Source organism: Microcaecilia unicolor, chromosome 1 (assembly GCF_901765095.1).
Source record: "Microcaecilia unicolor chromosome 1, aMicUni1.1, whole genome shotgun sequence".
NCBI lineage: Eukaryota > Metazoa > Chordata > Amphibia > Gymnophiona > Siphonopidae > Microcaecilia > Microcaecilia unicolor.
The window spans coordinates 641,079,852-641,093,736 of NC_044031.1; the positions used below are offsets into that span (position 1 = coordinate 641,079,852).

Here is a 13,885-nt window from a genome sequence, read left to right on the forward strand (position 1 = left end):
AGGTAAGGGAGCTATGCACCTGGGAGCTTTGTTTGTATTTTTTTAAACATTTGTAAAAGTGTCCCCTAGGGTGCCCTGGCATGTGAGGGGGACCAGTGCACTAAAAATGCTGGCTCCTCCCACGACCAAATGCCTTGGATTTCGCCGGGTTTGAGATGACCGGCATTTTTTTCCATTATTGCTGAAAAACAAAACCGGCCATCTCAAACCCGGCGAACTCTGGGATTTGGCCGGGCTAAACCGTATTATCAAAAAAAAGATGGCCGGCCATTTTTTTCAATAATACGGTTCTGGCCTGCTGTTGCGCCGCCGCCAAAATAGATCGCTGGCGATCTATTTCGCCGGCGACGTTCGATTATGCCCCTCTATGTATAACAAGGTATATAATTCCACAATGTGGCCAGAGCTGGCAAAGGTCACCCAAGATTTCTGTCCTGACCTCCTGCTAGCATCCCCGGTGAATGGATATTTTGAATGGTAGAAGATATCATTTATGCTTATTAAAAATTTGCTAAACTGCTCTTCCTGTGACATGTGAAAGTCATTTACATATTATCTCTCTATATAAAACGCACCTCCAACGTTCGAATGAAGCCTCTGTTAGCCAAAAGTGAAGGGGGTGAGATCGCATTGTGTCTGCTCCGCCCACGCGTCAAACGTGATGATGTCGAGGGCGGAGCAATGACACTCAACCAATCGCAACGCTCGGCAGCGAAGCGTCAGGGAAGGAGGCGGCGCTCTCAACGTCTAGCCTTCCCTTCGCTGTGTTCCGCCTTCTTCTGACGTCAAGGATGACGTCAAAAGAAGGCGGAACACAGCGAAGGGAAACCTAGACGTCGGGAGCACCGCCTCCTTCCCTGACGCTTCGCTGCCGGAACCGCCACGGAGGTACATTTAAAAACAAGAAAAAAAAAAAAACCCATGTTGGGGGGAGCGAAGAGGGTGGCCACAAAATAAAAACAATGGGAGCGGGAGGGCAAGGGGAGAAACGACACCATGGATGCGAAGGGGGGGGGGAAGAGGGCGGCCCAGGCTGGGAGTGGGACATGGGAGAGAGAGGAGCATGGATGCAAGGGGGAGTCATGGAAGGGAGACAGGGGACTTGCTGGAAAAGGATGAATGGAGGCGGCAGGGGACAGAGGAGCATGGATGGGAATGGATTGGGAGGGCAGGACTAAGGGAGAGAGGGAAATTGCTGGATAGGGATGAATAGAGGGGACAGATGGGCATGGATGGATATGGATTGCAGGGCAGGCCTCAGGGAGAGAGGGCAATTGCTGGATAGGGAAAAATGGAGGGGCCAGGTGACAGATGAGCATGGATTGGAAGGGCAGGACTCAGGGAGAGGGGAATTGCTGGATAGGGATGAATGGAGGGGACAGATGGGCATGGATGGATATGGATTGCAGGGCAGGCCTCAGGCAGAGAGGGGAAATGCTGGATAGGGAAAAATGGAGGGGCCAGGTGACAGAGGAGCATGGATGGCCATGGATTGGAAGGGCAGGACTCAGGGAGAGGGGAATTGCTGGATAGGGATGAATGGAGGGGACAGATGGGCATGGATGGATATGGATTGCAGGGCAGGCCTCAGGCAGAGAGGGGAAATGCTGGATAGGGAAAAATGGAGGGGCCAGGTGACAAAGGAGCATGGATGGGCATGGATTGGAAGGGCAGGACTCAGGGAGAGGGGAATTGCTGGATAGGGATGAATGGAGGGGACAGATGGCCATGGATGGATATGGATTGCAGGGCAGGCCTCAGGCAGAGAGGGGAATTGCTGGATAGGGATGAATGGAGGGGCCAGGTGAAAGAGGACCATGGATTGGAAGGGCAGGACTCAGGGAGAGGGGAATTGCTGGATAGGGATGAATGGAGGGGACAGATGGCCATGGATGGATATGGATTGCAGGGCAGGCCTCAGGCAGAGAGGGGAAATGCTGGATAGGGAAAAATGGAGGGGCCAGGTGACAAAGGAGCATGGATGGGCATGGATTGGAAGGGCAGGACTCAGGGAGAGGGGAATTGCTGGATAGGGATGAATGGAGGGGACAGATGGCCATGGATGCATATGGATTGCAGGGCAGGCCTCAGGGAGACAGCGGAATTGCTGGATAGGGATGAATGGAGGGGCCAGGTGACAGAGGAGCATGGATTGGACTCACACTTTCACTCTGACTCTCAAACACTCACTCTCACATACACTCTCCCAAACACACACACTCCGAGGAAAACCTTGCTAGCGCCCGTTTCATTTGTGTCAGAAACGGGCCTTTTTTACTAGTAGCAAATAAAACAAAAAAGCACGTAGAGAACATACTAAGAGTAGGAAGAAAATTTGGTGTGTTGCTCACCAGGATAGCTATCTGCTCAGGTAACTCCCCCCACTAAACCAATGTAGAAAATATGTTTTTATACCTATATAAACACTTTTAGAACTGGTTTCATCTCTCAGATGCTAAGGTACCATCAAGCTATGCTTTTGCCGCTGTAGGAATCACAAGATGATTTTGATCCTGCTAATGAAGATAGGTCGTATGGTATAAATATGTCAAATAAATCGGTAATATGGTTTGAAATGCTTTATGTGATATACTTATTTTAAATCTTATACAGTATTAAGTTATTGGAAGCCAATGATATTGTTTGAGCAAAGAGGTGAAATTTATATGAGTAATTAAGGTTACCATACTTTACAATATTTGGATATTTATTTATTTATTAGGATTTATTAATGCTAACGAAAGGAAACATTAAGATTATTGTATAATGAATTACAGTAGTCAAGCCAGTTCTTCAAAGCAGCATAAAATAAATAGAGCAGACATCAAGAAACGATTAACACTGAGCATGCACAGAGTGCCGGTATCAGTGGCTGAAGTATGCCGCCACCTTCCTCGCTGCTCAGGGACAATGGAGCTCAGGGCTTGGATAGCGGACCTCTTCAGCTGGTGAGGCTTCGGCAGCCAACCACAGTTTTGGAGATTGTTTATGCACGTAGCTCTCCTGTTAGTTCGCTTTGGCACACAGTTTGGGAATTGCTGCTGTAGTGGGTTGGGGAGAGGTGAGAATTTCTAGTGTGAAGGAGGGGGCAAGAAGATGGAAAGGAATTCTGGAAGGAGGGGAAGAAAGATGGTGTGAAAGATCTGCTGGAGATTGAGAATCAGTATAAAGAGACAGGAACGTGGAACAACAGAAAAAATGTGGAAACGAGACTAGGGAGAAGTTGAAAGAGGAAAAGTAGGAAGCTAGGTAGAGGGTAAAAGCAAGGACAAAGGGCCTAGGTAGTAGAGGGAGATGACTTACAGGTAAGGCATTGGGGCTGGTTAGAGAATGAGAATCAGAGGAGGGTAGATGAGGACTTGGGAAGTGGTGAATACAGAGGATGGAAGTGGGAGCCCAGGGAGGGAAGGAGTGAAAAAGGGAAAATAGGCTGGGAAAGGAAAGCGAGAAAGAGAAAGGAAGAGGACAATGTGAAGAGGGGCATTAGTGCATGCCAAAAATGAAACAAATATTTTAAAAAGGCTATTTTACAGCCGTTGCTAGATATGGGCTTAGCGCGCAGGAATGTCCTCGTAACAGAATGCTAAGCCCATTTATTAGTGCAGCTTAATAAAAGGTCCTCTAAATGTTTAGAGATTGGGATGCCTCAGCTTTGGGAAAATGCTTCTTTTCTATTTTTGCATTTTACAGAGTACATAAGAACATAAGAGTAGCAATACTGAGTCAGACCAATGGTCCATCTACCACAGTATCCTGTTTTCCAAACCGTGGCCAAGTCAGGTCACAAGTACCTGGCAGAAACCCAATTAGCAGCAACATTCCATGCTATCAATCCCAGAGCAAGCAGTTGCTTCCCCATATCTGTCTCAATAGCAGACTATGGAAAATGTAATGGGGCGATTTGACAAATTGAAGAGTAGCAAATTGCCTAGACTGGATGGCATACACCCCAGAGTACTGATAGAACTAAAAAATGAACTTGAAGAGCTATTATGTAATTTAGCTTTAAAATCAAGATGATACCAGACATTTGGAGGATGGCCAATTTAATGCTAATTTTTAAAAAGGGTTCCAGAGGTGATTCAGGAAATTATAGACCAGCGAGCTTGAAGTCGGTGCCAGGCAAAATGGTAGAGACCGTTATAAAGAACAAAATTACAGCAGAGCATATACATAACCTTTTGTGACATGTCTCTTATTATGAATGTGTATTGTTCCACATCAGGATTGTAGACAGGCGGGTTATAAATGTTTAAATAAAAAAATGTTTCTAATGACAGAAGGAAGGCTATTCCAGGACTCTGGGGTGGTGCCTGAAAAAGTGCATTTTTGGGGGGTACAGCTTAGACGACAAACAATCAATGAAGGAAATGCCAACAACAGTTCAATTGCAGATCTTAAACATCTAGAGCAGTGGTTCCCAAACTTGGTCCTGGAGGCACCCCAGCCAGTCAGATGTTCAGGATCTCTATAACGAATATTCATAAGAGAGATTTGCATGCACTGCCTCCACTGCATACAAATCTCTCTTATGAATATTCATTGTGAATATCCTGAAAACCTGACTGTCTATGGTGCCTTCAGGACCAGGTTTGGGAACCAGTGATCTAGAGGGTTTATACACACTCACCAATCTGGTCAAATATGCAGGCCACAGACCATGTACAATTTTGAAAACAAAAGAAATTTTAAATTCAATTCAGGCCCGAATAGACAGCCAGTGCAAATCCTGATAAAACGGTGTTGCATGATCATATCTGCTAAACTGGTACTGAATTATAGTAGACGCATTCTGTAATACTTGCAAGCTGTGCAATCGCTTTGCAGGTATCCCTAGTAAACAAATATTTCAATAATCGAAAGTTGTGAGAATAACTGCCTGGTTATCATCTGAAAATAACATCTCTCAGTCTCAGCATTTGCTGAATGAAATTTACTGTGTATATGAAAGTTTCTGGGAGGCCAACTATATAAAGGTTATTTCATTGACTCCAATTGATACTATCTTCCAGCTCACTTTTCAAAGAAGTAATAAGCTTGTCATGGGCAACTGGCAAAAAAAAAAAAAAAAATCCAGTTTCTCCATGGAAGAGCAGGATATAAATCTGCCACCCATATGGGTGATATCACCCTATATTGAGCTAGGTCAGACCCACTCTACTGGAGCCCAAAGAAATCTAGTAAACTCTAGCATTTGTGAGTGAATCCTTATTTGCAATCCTTGCTTCTCCTCTCCCCTAGCAAGACAAGAACAGATCTGTTCTCTCTTACTCACTACTACACTCATTTAACTAAAAATGAATAGAGTTAAACCTGTGCTTCACCTAACGGGCTCACTAGCTGTACCAATTTGTTTAAAATTGGACAAAGCTACCTTGATGTAAAAAAAAAAAATAAACTCACAACTCTGCCCCATCCCATGGCTTATTTCTAGGATACTATCAGGCTCACTTTTGAAAGAGAAGGACGTCCATCTTTCGACATAAAACGGAAGAGGGACGTCCTTCTCACACAGATGTCCAAATCGGTATAATCGAAACCCGATTTTGGACGTCTCCAACTGCAGTCCGTCACAAGGACGTCCAAATTTCAAGGGGGCGTGTCGGAAACATAGCAAAGGTGGGACTTGGGCGTACCTAACACTTGGATGTCTTTGGCCCATAATCGAAAAAAGCAGGATGTCCCTGACGAACACTTGGACTTTTTCAACCGGAGCTGTTTTTTTTATGAATAAGGCACAAAAAGGTGCCCGAAATGACCAGATGACCATCGGAGGGAATCGGGGATGACCTCCCATTACTCCCCCAGTGGTCACTAACCCCCTCCCACCCTCAAAAAACATCTCTAAAAATATTTTGTGCCAGCCTCAGATGTCATACTCAGGTGCATGACAGCGCATGCAGGTCCCTGGAGCAGTTTTAGTGGGTACTGCAGTGCACTTCAGACAGGCGGACCCAGGCCCATACCCCCTCTACCCCCTTTACATTTGTGGAAGAAACTGCGAGCCCTCCAAAACCCACCAGAAAACCACTGTACCCACATATAGGTTCCCCCTTCACCCGTAAGGGCGATGGTAGTGGTGTACAGTTGTAGGTAGTGGGGTTTGGGGGGGGTTGAGGGGCTCAGCACACAAGGTAAGGGAGCTATGTACCTTGCAGCATTTTATGAAGTCCACTGCAGTGCCCCTAGGGTGCCCAGTTGGTGTCCTCGCATGTCACGGGGACCAGTGCACTAGAAATGTTGGCTCCTCCCATGTCCAAATGGCTTGCATTTGGACGTTTTTGACATGGACTTCTTTGGTTTTGAAAATCGCCGAAAGTCAAAGACATCCATGTCTATGGACATCCAAATTCAAGGACGTCCTTGGTATTTTCAAAATGAAAGATGTACGTTCATCTTTTTTTGAAAATATGGTTTCCCCGCCCCCGGATTTGAACATTTTACAAAGACGTCCAAATCCAAACATAGACGTTTCTTTCGAAAATGCCCCTCTATATTATCAGGCATATTTAGACAATCCAGTGGGATATTAACTCAACCTTTCACTGTAAGCCACCAGAGTACATCAATACAAGATAATTATATATCGTTTACCTAAGCGGTGCAACTCAATTAACTTAATTGTAATCAATGGGATTTATAGCACTCGTCTCCTTATCGGCAAATCAATATGAAACTTTTATGTACATTTTAGAAAATATTTTATATTGATAATTCAAAATAAGCTTATAGGCTTATATTTAACTCATATTCACTGATCTTCTTCTAGGAGACTGTTTTGATTAGGGGTTCAGAGACCCCTGAGTTCTGTCCGGTACTGGAGTTCAGCTGTCCAGTAGCGGAGAGAACCTCAAAAGAAGGCTGATTGGACCTCGAATCTGACTACATCTCCACATAGAATATTAATTACCATTCCTTAACCAACCCAAGAGATTACTAACAAATATTAGTGAAGACAAGGGAAGACATTATAGCTCCAACGATTATGATTTTATTTACTCGCCCAAAGACACCAAAGGATATACAAATGGCATGTACAATCAAGTGGTTCTAGGAATATAATTCTCCAGATGCAAACAGGTGTTAGCTAGTTCCTAATCTTTTATAATTTCTTTTACCAATTAAAGGTTTTACAAGGGAAAGCAATTAGGTAATTTGTCAATTCTGCTGGTCACATTGGTTTCCCTTGGAGAGAGAGAGTGGCAACCCTTCTCTCTAGCTTAAACCAGGAAATACACTAACTTTTATATGTTCATACAGGGTATCAGTAATATGACAGTAAGCCCATCTGATTGGATCTAATTTATGTCATGGTTGTCACTGATTGGCTTATGCTAATGAGTAGCTTCATCTCGTGAACATGTTCTCATCTTTAGCTTGCTTAACCACAAACTTAAGCACGACCTTATACCTAGTTTGAGGAGCCATCTGTATCCTGTTTATGAGGTTTCTGCACCCTAACTTCTTCCTCATTCTGCTGCATGGTCCTTCCTCATTTAACTCTGGAGCTTGCTGGAACTTCAGAGTTCAAATTTCGGCTAAAGGCCTGTACTTTTCTTGTCATTTTTAGAGCCTGAACCTAAGTCTCAGGCCTGGGCTTCCAAATAATTATACAAGACCCATCATTTAAAGATGGAAACAATTGCCGGTCAGGGACTCATTATCCAACATGAATATTTAGCTATACCAAGTTGTCTCAAGGACTGTCTGCTTAAAATATCAAGCAGAGAAGAGAGTTACACAAAACTCTGCCCAATCAAAAAACCAAACTAAACTCTAAGAAATTTTATCATATACCTTTTGCATTACGATGCCAGTTTTACCGGACTAAATGTAAACTCCATGCAAATATGGCGACAGCATCTATTGTACCTAAATACTACATGCTGACCTAATACGTAACATTTGGCTCCTCCCACGGTCTTTATTTCAGAGTAAAGTCATCTACTCAGTTTCTAAATTCAGCCTCCACATTGTCACTGAATTAAGTTGGAAAATCCAATGCTGTTATCTGAAATTCAATTGTCTTTCCAGAAAACCTCCCTCCCGCCCTTCATTTAAATGATCAATAACCCGCCTGTACAGTATCAGAAAGTACATGTTTTTTAGCCAATGTTGTATTAATGGCGCCTGCTCATGTTGAGATGAAATTCTAGATTTATGTTCAGTCAGACGGATACATATAGGTTGACTGCTACGCCCCACATACACCTTGGTAGCCTAGTGGTTAGTGCAGTGGACTTTGATCTTGGGGAATTGACTTCAATTCCCACTGCAGCTCCTTGTGACTCTGGGCAAGTCACTTAACCCTCCATTGTCCCTGGTACAAATAAGTACTTGAATATACTATGTAAACTGTTGTGATATGAATTACTGAAATATGTAGCAGAATTATTGATTGTGCTGAATCAGATACAAATATATACCAATATAAAAATACAGTTTTAAAAGATGTCACATCCTTCGCTCCCTCCGGCTGCTCCTCTGCGGGAAGCAAGGGCCGGGAGGAAGGACCCGCAGCCAGAGAGGACTTACCCGATGGTTCCCCGGATGGACGCCTGTCTTGAGTGCAGTCGGGGCCGAGCCAGTGTCCCTTGCGGCGATGGCCGGCCATTCTGAGGCCGCGGCTGAGAGCCAGGACCCATCGCAGCGGTGGCCGCCTTGTCCGGGGCCAGGCCCGTGGGCCGGCGATCGTGGCTTCCGGGCTATCGGTCGCCGGCTGCGGAGTCCACGCTTGCACCAGCAGGATAGATGGTGCCGAGATGCAATGGCCGGCGTTTTCTCCACGTTCGGGCGTGGGAACCCGAAGCTTCGCCTCAGAGGAACCAGATTGGGATGCCGGTACTGTAGTCCCGCTTGGGAGGCCGCACGGAACCAACCAGAGGGATTTCTTCAGTAGCCGAGTTCCGATTGGCCGGCCATGTCGGCTGGGGCTGGGCGGTTGAATGCTGACAGTATTTAAGGAGCAGGGCTGGAACAGGACGTTGCTTCAGGTTCTGTTTCCCAAGGCCAGTCTTCGTGTGTTCCTGTTCTCTGTGCATTCCCTTGCTCTCCTGGTTTGACCTTTGGACTGTTACTGGACAACTCTGATAGCTGCCTGCCCTGACTTATTGCCTGTTTTTGGACGACTCTGATAGCCGTCTGCCTTGACCTGTTGCCTGTTTCTGGACTTCTCTGATTTCCACCTGCCCTCCCCGCTCCCGGTTCCGGTGCTGGGTCAGTCCGTCAATCCCGTGGTTTCGGAAGTCCTGTTGGCCACCTGCAGCTGGGGGCTCAACCCCCGGTGAATGGCGGTCGCCGCGGGTAAAGACTTGGGGTTGCATGGCTGTCCTCTGAGGTCCTTCGGGGCCTTGCGGGACCTGAGGGCTCACCCTCTTCCCAGACAAGACAAAAGACTTATTGAAACTGCAACAGGGAAACTGATCTGAACTCCAAATCCCTCTTTCCCCCTCCCTCTCGGAACACTTAACAAAGACAAAAGGCACTGCTTCAAAAGGTTTTCCAAACTTCCTCTGCCCTCCCACCTAAAAGAACTGGTAACAAAAGCTGACTGGGTGGATCACCAAGACATCTCCAAAGATCAAAGACACAAGGAGACAGAAAGGCTGGAGAAGGTGTAGATCCAGCTATTGAAGACAAAGGCTTCAGAGGAAACCATAAACAAAACCATTTGCTTGTTATCAGATGTATATCTGCCCCCTCCCATCAGCTATCAGACAGGAAGATGCCAGGACATGTGCAGAAAGGAAAGACTTATAACATGTGATCATGTGAACAGACTACATTAACAATAATGCTTTGCAATTACCCACAGTCCAGTGCAAACCAGGAAGCAAGTGCATAGATTCATGTGATCATGTCTTCCTGCAACTTGCAATGTATAAAAGGCAGAAGCTGTTCCACACAGAGACAGATTCTTCTCTTCGGCTGCAGCCCAGATTTTCTTCTCCTCTGCTGAAGCCCTGCTACTGCTACAGACTCTCTCTCTCCTCTTACCTCATGCTGCTCATCAATCAGCTGGACCACAGCATGCTTTGTAACAAGGACTTTTTTATAAGTTAACCTGATTTAAACCTGTTGCCTTGCTTTATTTTAAGCACAAATTCTATGTTCTAAGATTCTTAAAACTACCTCTTGTTTGCAAAATTGATTACATTAACCGTATTATAAATAAACCCCTTTTCTGAAGCTAAATATATGGTATTTTCCTGTTCTTTGCACATGTTCTTAGACCTGGCAATGAAGGTTAATGTAATCTAATAAATATAGCATTTAATTCCTCTTATTCTTGCAATTGTGAATCTTATTACCTTAATAGGTAATTGGTGGAGAAATAACTAATAAATATATATATATCTTTAAAAATATAAATACAGCGAATGCGCTGAGCAATTTCCCCAAATTAAATATTATTTCTTGTAACATAAACCACTTTGAATGTAGTTGCAAAAAACACAAAAAGGTAGTATATCAAGTCCCATTTCCCCTTCCCTTTCCCTTCCCTTATTACAAGGACATACTATGATGTAAACTACATTCTTACTATTGCAGGTCATATGCGAGCGTGACTTAATCTGCACCCGAGTCTGGCTATCAAACCAAGAGGTGCCTGATATAATATAGGGGCACCATTGACAGTGCCCATATGATTCATGAGAAAAAGGTGTTTTAGGCAATCCTACTTGTGGAGAATCATATCTCTGATTCATCAAGCAGTTGTAGGAATATCTGTAAAAAACATATGAAGTTGTACGATGTGCCAGTAAACTCTCATAATATTAACTAACCATTTAGAAATAGTAGAAAATGGCAAGACACAAGTTAGCAAATCTTCTTTCTCTTATGCTGATTCTTGTAATAGAAGATCTCTGTGTGCAAATCTTGCATAAAGCAGCATAAAGTCTGTTTTACTGTTCTGGGATTGGCCACTGTCGGAAACAGGATCCAGGGCTTGATGCAGTGGCATAACCAAGGGTGGGATTGGATGGGCCCAGGCCCACCCACTTTGAGCTCAGGCCCACCAGTAACAGCACAACTATGATGTGGCCAGCAGAGATTCCCAAGCTGAAAACTCCCGACAACTGTCCCTCCTGCATACCTTATAAATAGCAGATCTTTGCCTGTAGGAAGCAGCGACTGATACATACTGCTTACACTGGCCCCACAGCCTTCCCTCTGACGTATTCCCGCCTATGCGGAAACAGGAAGCTGCATCAGTGGCAAGGATGTGGGGCCTACATGAATAGTGTGCATTAGTTGCTCCTCACTTTAAAAGGTGTGCAGAAGAGGAGGGATATTTGAGAGACCATATGGCATGCAGGCGAGAGGAGAGACCAAATCACCTATGGGATGGGGTGGGGTTCTCCTGCCCACCCATCTTGGGCCCAGGCCCACCCAAAATTGGGTGTCTGGCTATGCCCCTGGCTTGATGGACTTTCGGTCTGTCCCAGCCTGGCAGTGCTTATGTTCTTATGATCACTTCAATGAACTCAGGCCTCTAGACTTTCCCTCTGATGCCAACCTCCTTCTCCTTTCTCTGTCTAAACCAGAGTGAAAACTACTGCTAGCACAGAACTCAGGTCAGGGTGTCCAGCTCCTCTTCTAATACTTTCCAGCCTCCTCTGTTTCTTTTATCTACTCCAACGATTCCCAAAGCTGTCCTGGAGGAACCACAGCCAGCCAGCTTTTCAGGATATCCATAATGAATATTTATAAGAACAATTTGCATTCACCGATTCCTTGGTATGTAGATCTCTCTCATGCATATTCATTGTGGATATCCTGAAAACTTGGCTGGCTGGGGTTCCCTCAGGACAGGTTTGGGAATGCCTGATCTACTCCCTTTAATGCCACATGGTGCCTACATATCACATAGGGGACTGTAGCACATAGTTCTGTCTGGTGGGTAAGCAGTTCACACTGTTAGAAAGCTTTCTTTATAAAGCGGATCTCCTTATACTCACAGTGAAGGGAGGATACTTTCTGTGGGGTTTGTTTTTTTCTCGGCATGCAAAGTCAAATTGTCTTGGTTATGATGAGAAAATAGAATTTCTGTGCAACGTCCATAGCTATGAGGGTTATGTAAGGCTAAGCCTAATCCATTTGTTTCTTCCTCACTAGACTCACACTTCTCTTCTTGAAATCAGACACCAGGCTGCATGCCATACCAAAATCCTCACACACTCAAAGATCAACTTCTCTGCTTTAGCAAGACAAAATGTTTAAGAAATATACCATCATTTTACCTTCCCTGGATTGCTCTCAGAGACAATCCAGGAAACAATTAGGAGAAATTTGGATTTAATTGACCTCTGGTCTTCTTTTAAGATACTCACCCCTATAGTTCTTTTATGGACATGCTCTGCATTTTAAGGCTGACAACTAGCTCTGTTTTCAGGACAGGATGATGCAGTCTTGGTTTCAACCCAGGTGCATATGTGGACAAACAGCCCTCTTTCCCTAAGAAGTTAGACTTACTTAAGAATGCAGTGTGGTAAAAACCAGAACTGGATTCCTCTGTCTTGAAAAAATGGATCCATTTGGTGTCCTTATTTGTACAGTTTACATAATCAGAGGCCCTGTACTTCCAACAAAAGTGTCACAGAAAACTCTCACTCACGCTGTGTGGACTTGATCGAATTCCTGGAATCACTGCTGCATTCAAACACAGAAAAGAGTTTATCACAAACTGTCCAGCTTACCAAGCAGCTGAGCTTCTCTATGAGCTGGTGGTTAAAGTGGAGAAGTTGATCATTTTAATCCAGCACTTTAATCCCTTCTGAATTAACTATTAACAGAACAGGAGGTTTGCATTCACACACCTGGAAGGCTTCCCGCAAAGGAGAGTGCAGCACGATGCTGCTAAAATAGTGTAATGATTGCATAATTCTTTTGAGAAGCAGGGCCGAACAATAGAAACTGTACCTTGCCACCAGGGCAGAATATAATGGGGATAATTTTCCAAAGTACATGCTAGTTTGTTTGAAAGTCCACAGATCCATTAGTACCTGTGGAATTTAACATTAATTTTTAACAGGAAATTGCTCATGTAGTTTTTCCTTTGAAAACTAGGATGCATGGTCTGTGGTTGCGAAGGTACCTGTGGACAACATCACGCGTGCATTTTGTATGGGGTGAGTCCAGTGAGGCAGCCTGCTTTCCCACAACTAACTTGTGAGCTCAGCAGCCCTAGAAGATGTAGACACTGAAAGGGGAGGGGCAAATTCAGAGTTATTGAGTTACCCAGTTCCAGGAAGATTTCAGGCCAGCCCTGGATTTCTGCCAGACCTATTCTGGTGCATCAAAAGACTTGCAGCGCTCATTTCAATGAGTGCAATCAGGGTGACCACACATTGCTTTAGAATGTAGTCAGCCAATATTTAGCTGCCCTGGTCAGTGTTTTATTTTTAATTCTTGCTGCAGTGGTAAAAAAGAAATATCTGGGGCTCAATATTTAACAAAAGCTGAGCTCTTAAATGTATACTTCAAAATTCTGCCCTAATTTCAGCCAAACTTTTCAAGTCTAAGCTTTTTTTTTTTTGTATCCAACGTTATGGGCCTCTTTTACCAAACCATGCTAGCAATCCCAGTGTGGCAATACCAACAAAGCACATTCACTATGGGCTTTGTCGGCATTGCCGTGCAGAAACCGCTAGCACAGTTTGGTAAAAGAGGCCCAAAATTACAAGAGAACAAACAGCAATAAACAAATAAGAGACTAAGGAATACAATACATTTAAAGGGGCCCTATTTAGCCATGGTAGGCATTAGCATATGCCTACCGCGTGCCAAAAAGCACTGCCACAGGGTGTCCTGAGGCATCCTGCGGTGATGTGCTGATCACCACACGCTAATCCCACACTTAAAAAATAGGTTTTATTTTTGT

General features: G+C 44.5%; 2 protein-coding genes across 2 annotated transcripts in view; both read right to left on the bottom strand.

The window, feature by feature from the left end:
• LOC115482225 (glycine N-phenylacetyltransferase-like) overlaps positions 1-12,729 on the bottom strand; it is a 159,521-nt gene extending 146,792 nt beyond the window's left edge. Inside the window, exon 1 of the mRNA XM_030221888.1 lies at positions 12,702-12,729. The gene's annotated coding sequence lies outside the window, so the exon portion shown is untranslated. The remainder of the gene's footprint in view (positions 1-12,701) is intronic.
• The window catches only part of LOC115482194 (glycine N-acyltransferase-like protein 2), a 71,480-nt gene extending 58,427 nt beyond the window's left edge, over positions 1-13,053 (bottom strand). Inside the window, exons 1-2 of the mRNA XM_030221802.1 lie at positions 13,008-13,053; positions 12,620-12,654 (exon numbers count right to left, since the gene is read on the bottom strand). Coding sequence (XP_030077662.1) covers positions 12,620-12,654; positions 13,008-13,048 — 76 coding nt within the window. The 5' untranslated portion in view covers positions 13,049-13,053. The remainder of the gene's footprint in view (positions 1-12,619; positions 12,655-13,007) is intronic.
• Positions 13,054-13,885: the final 832 nt, after the last annotated feature.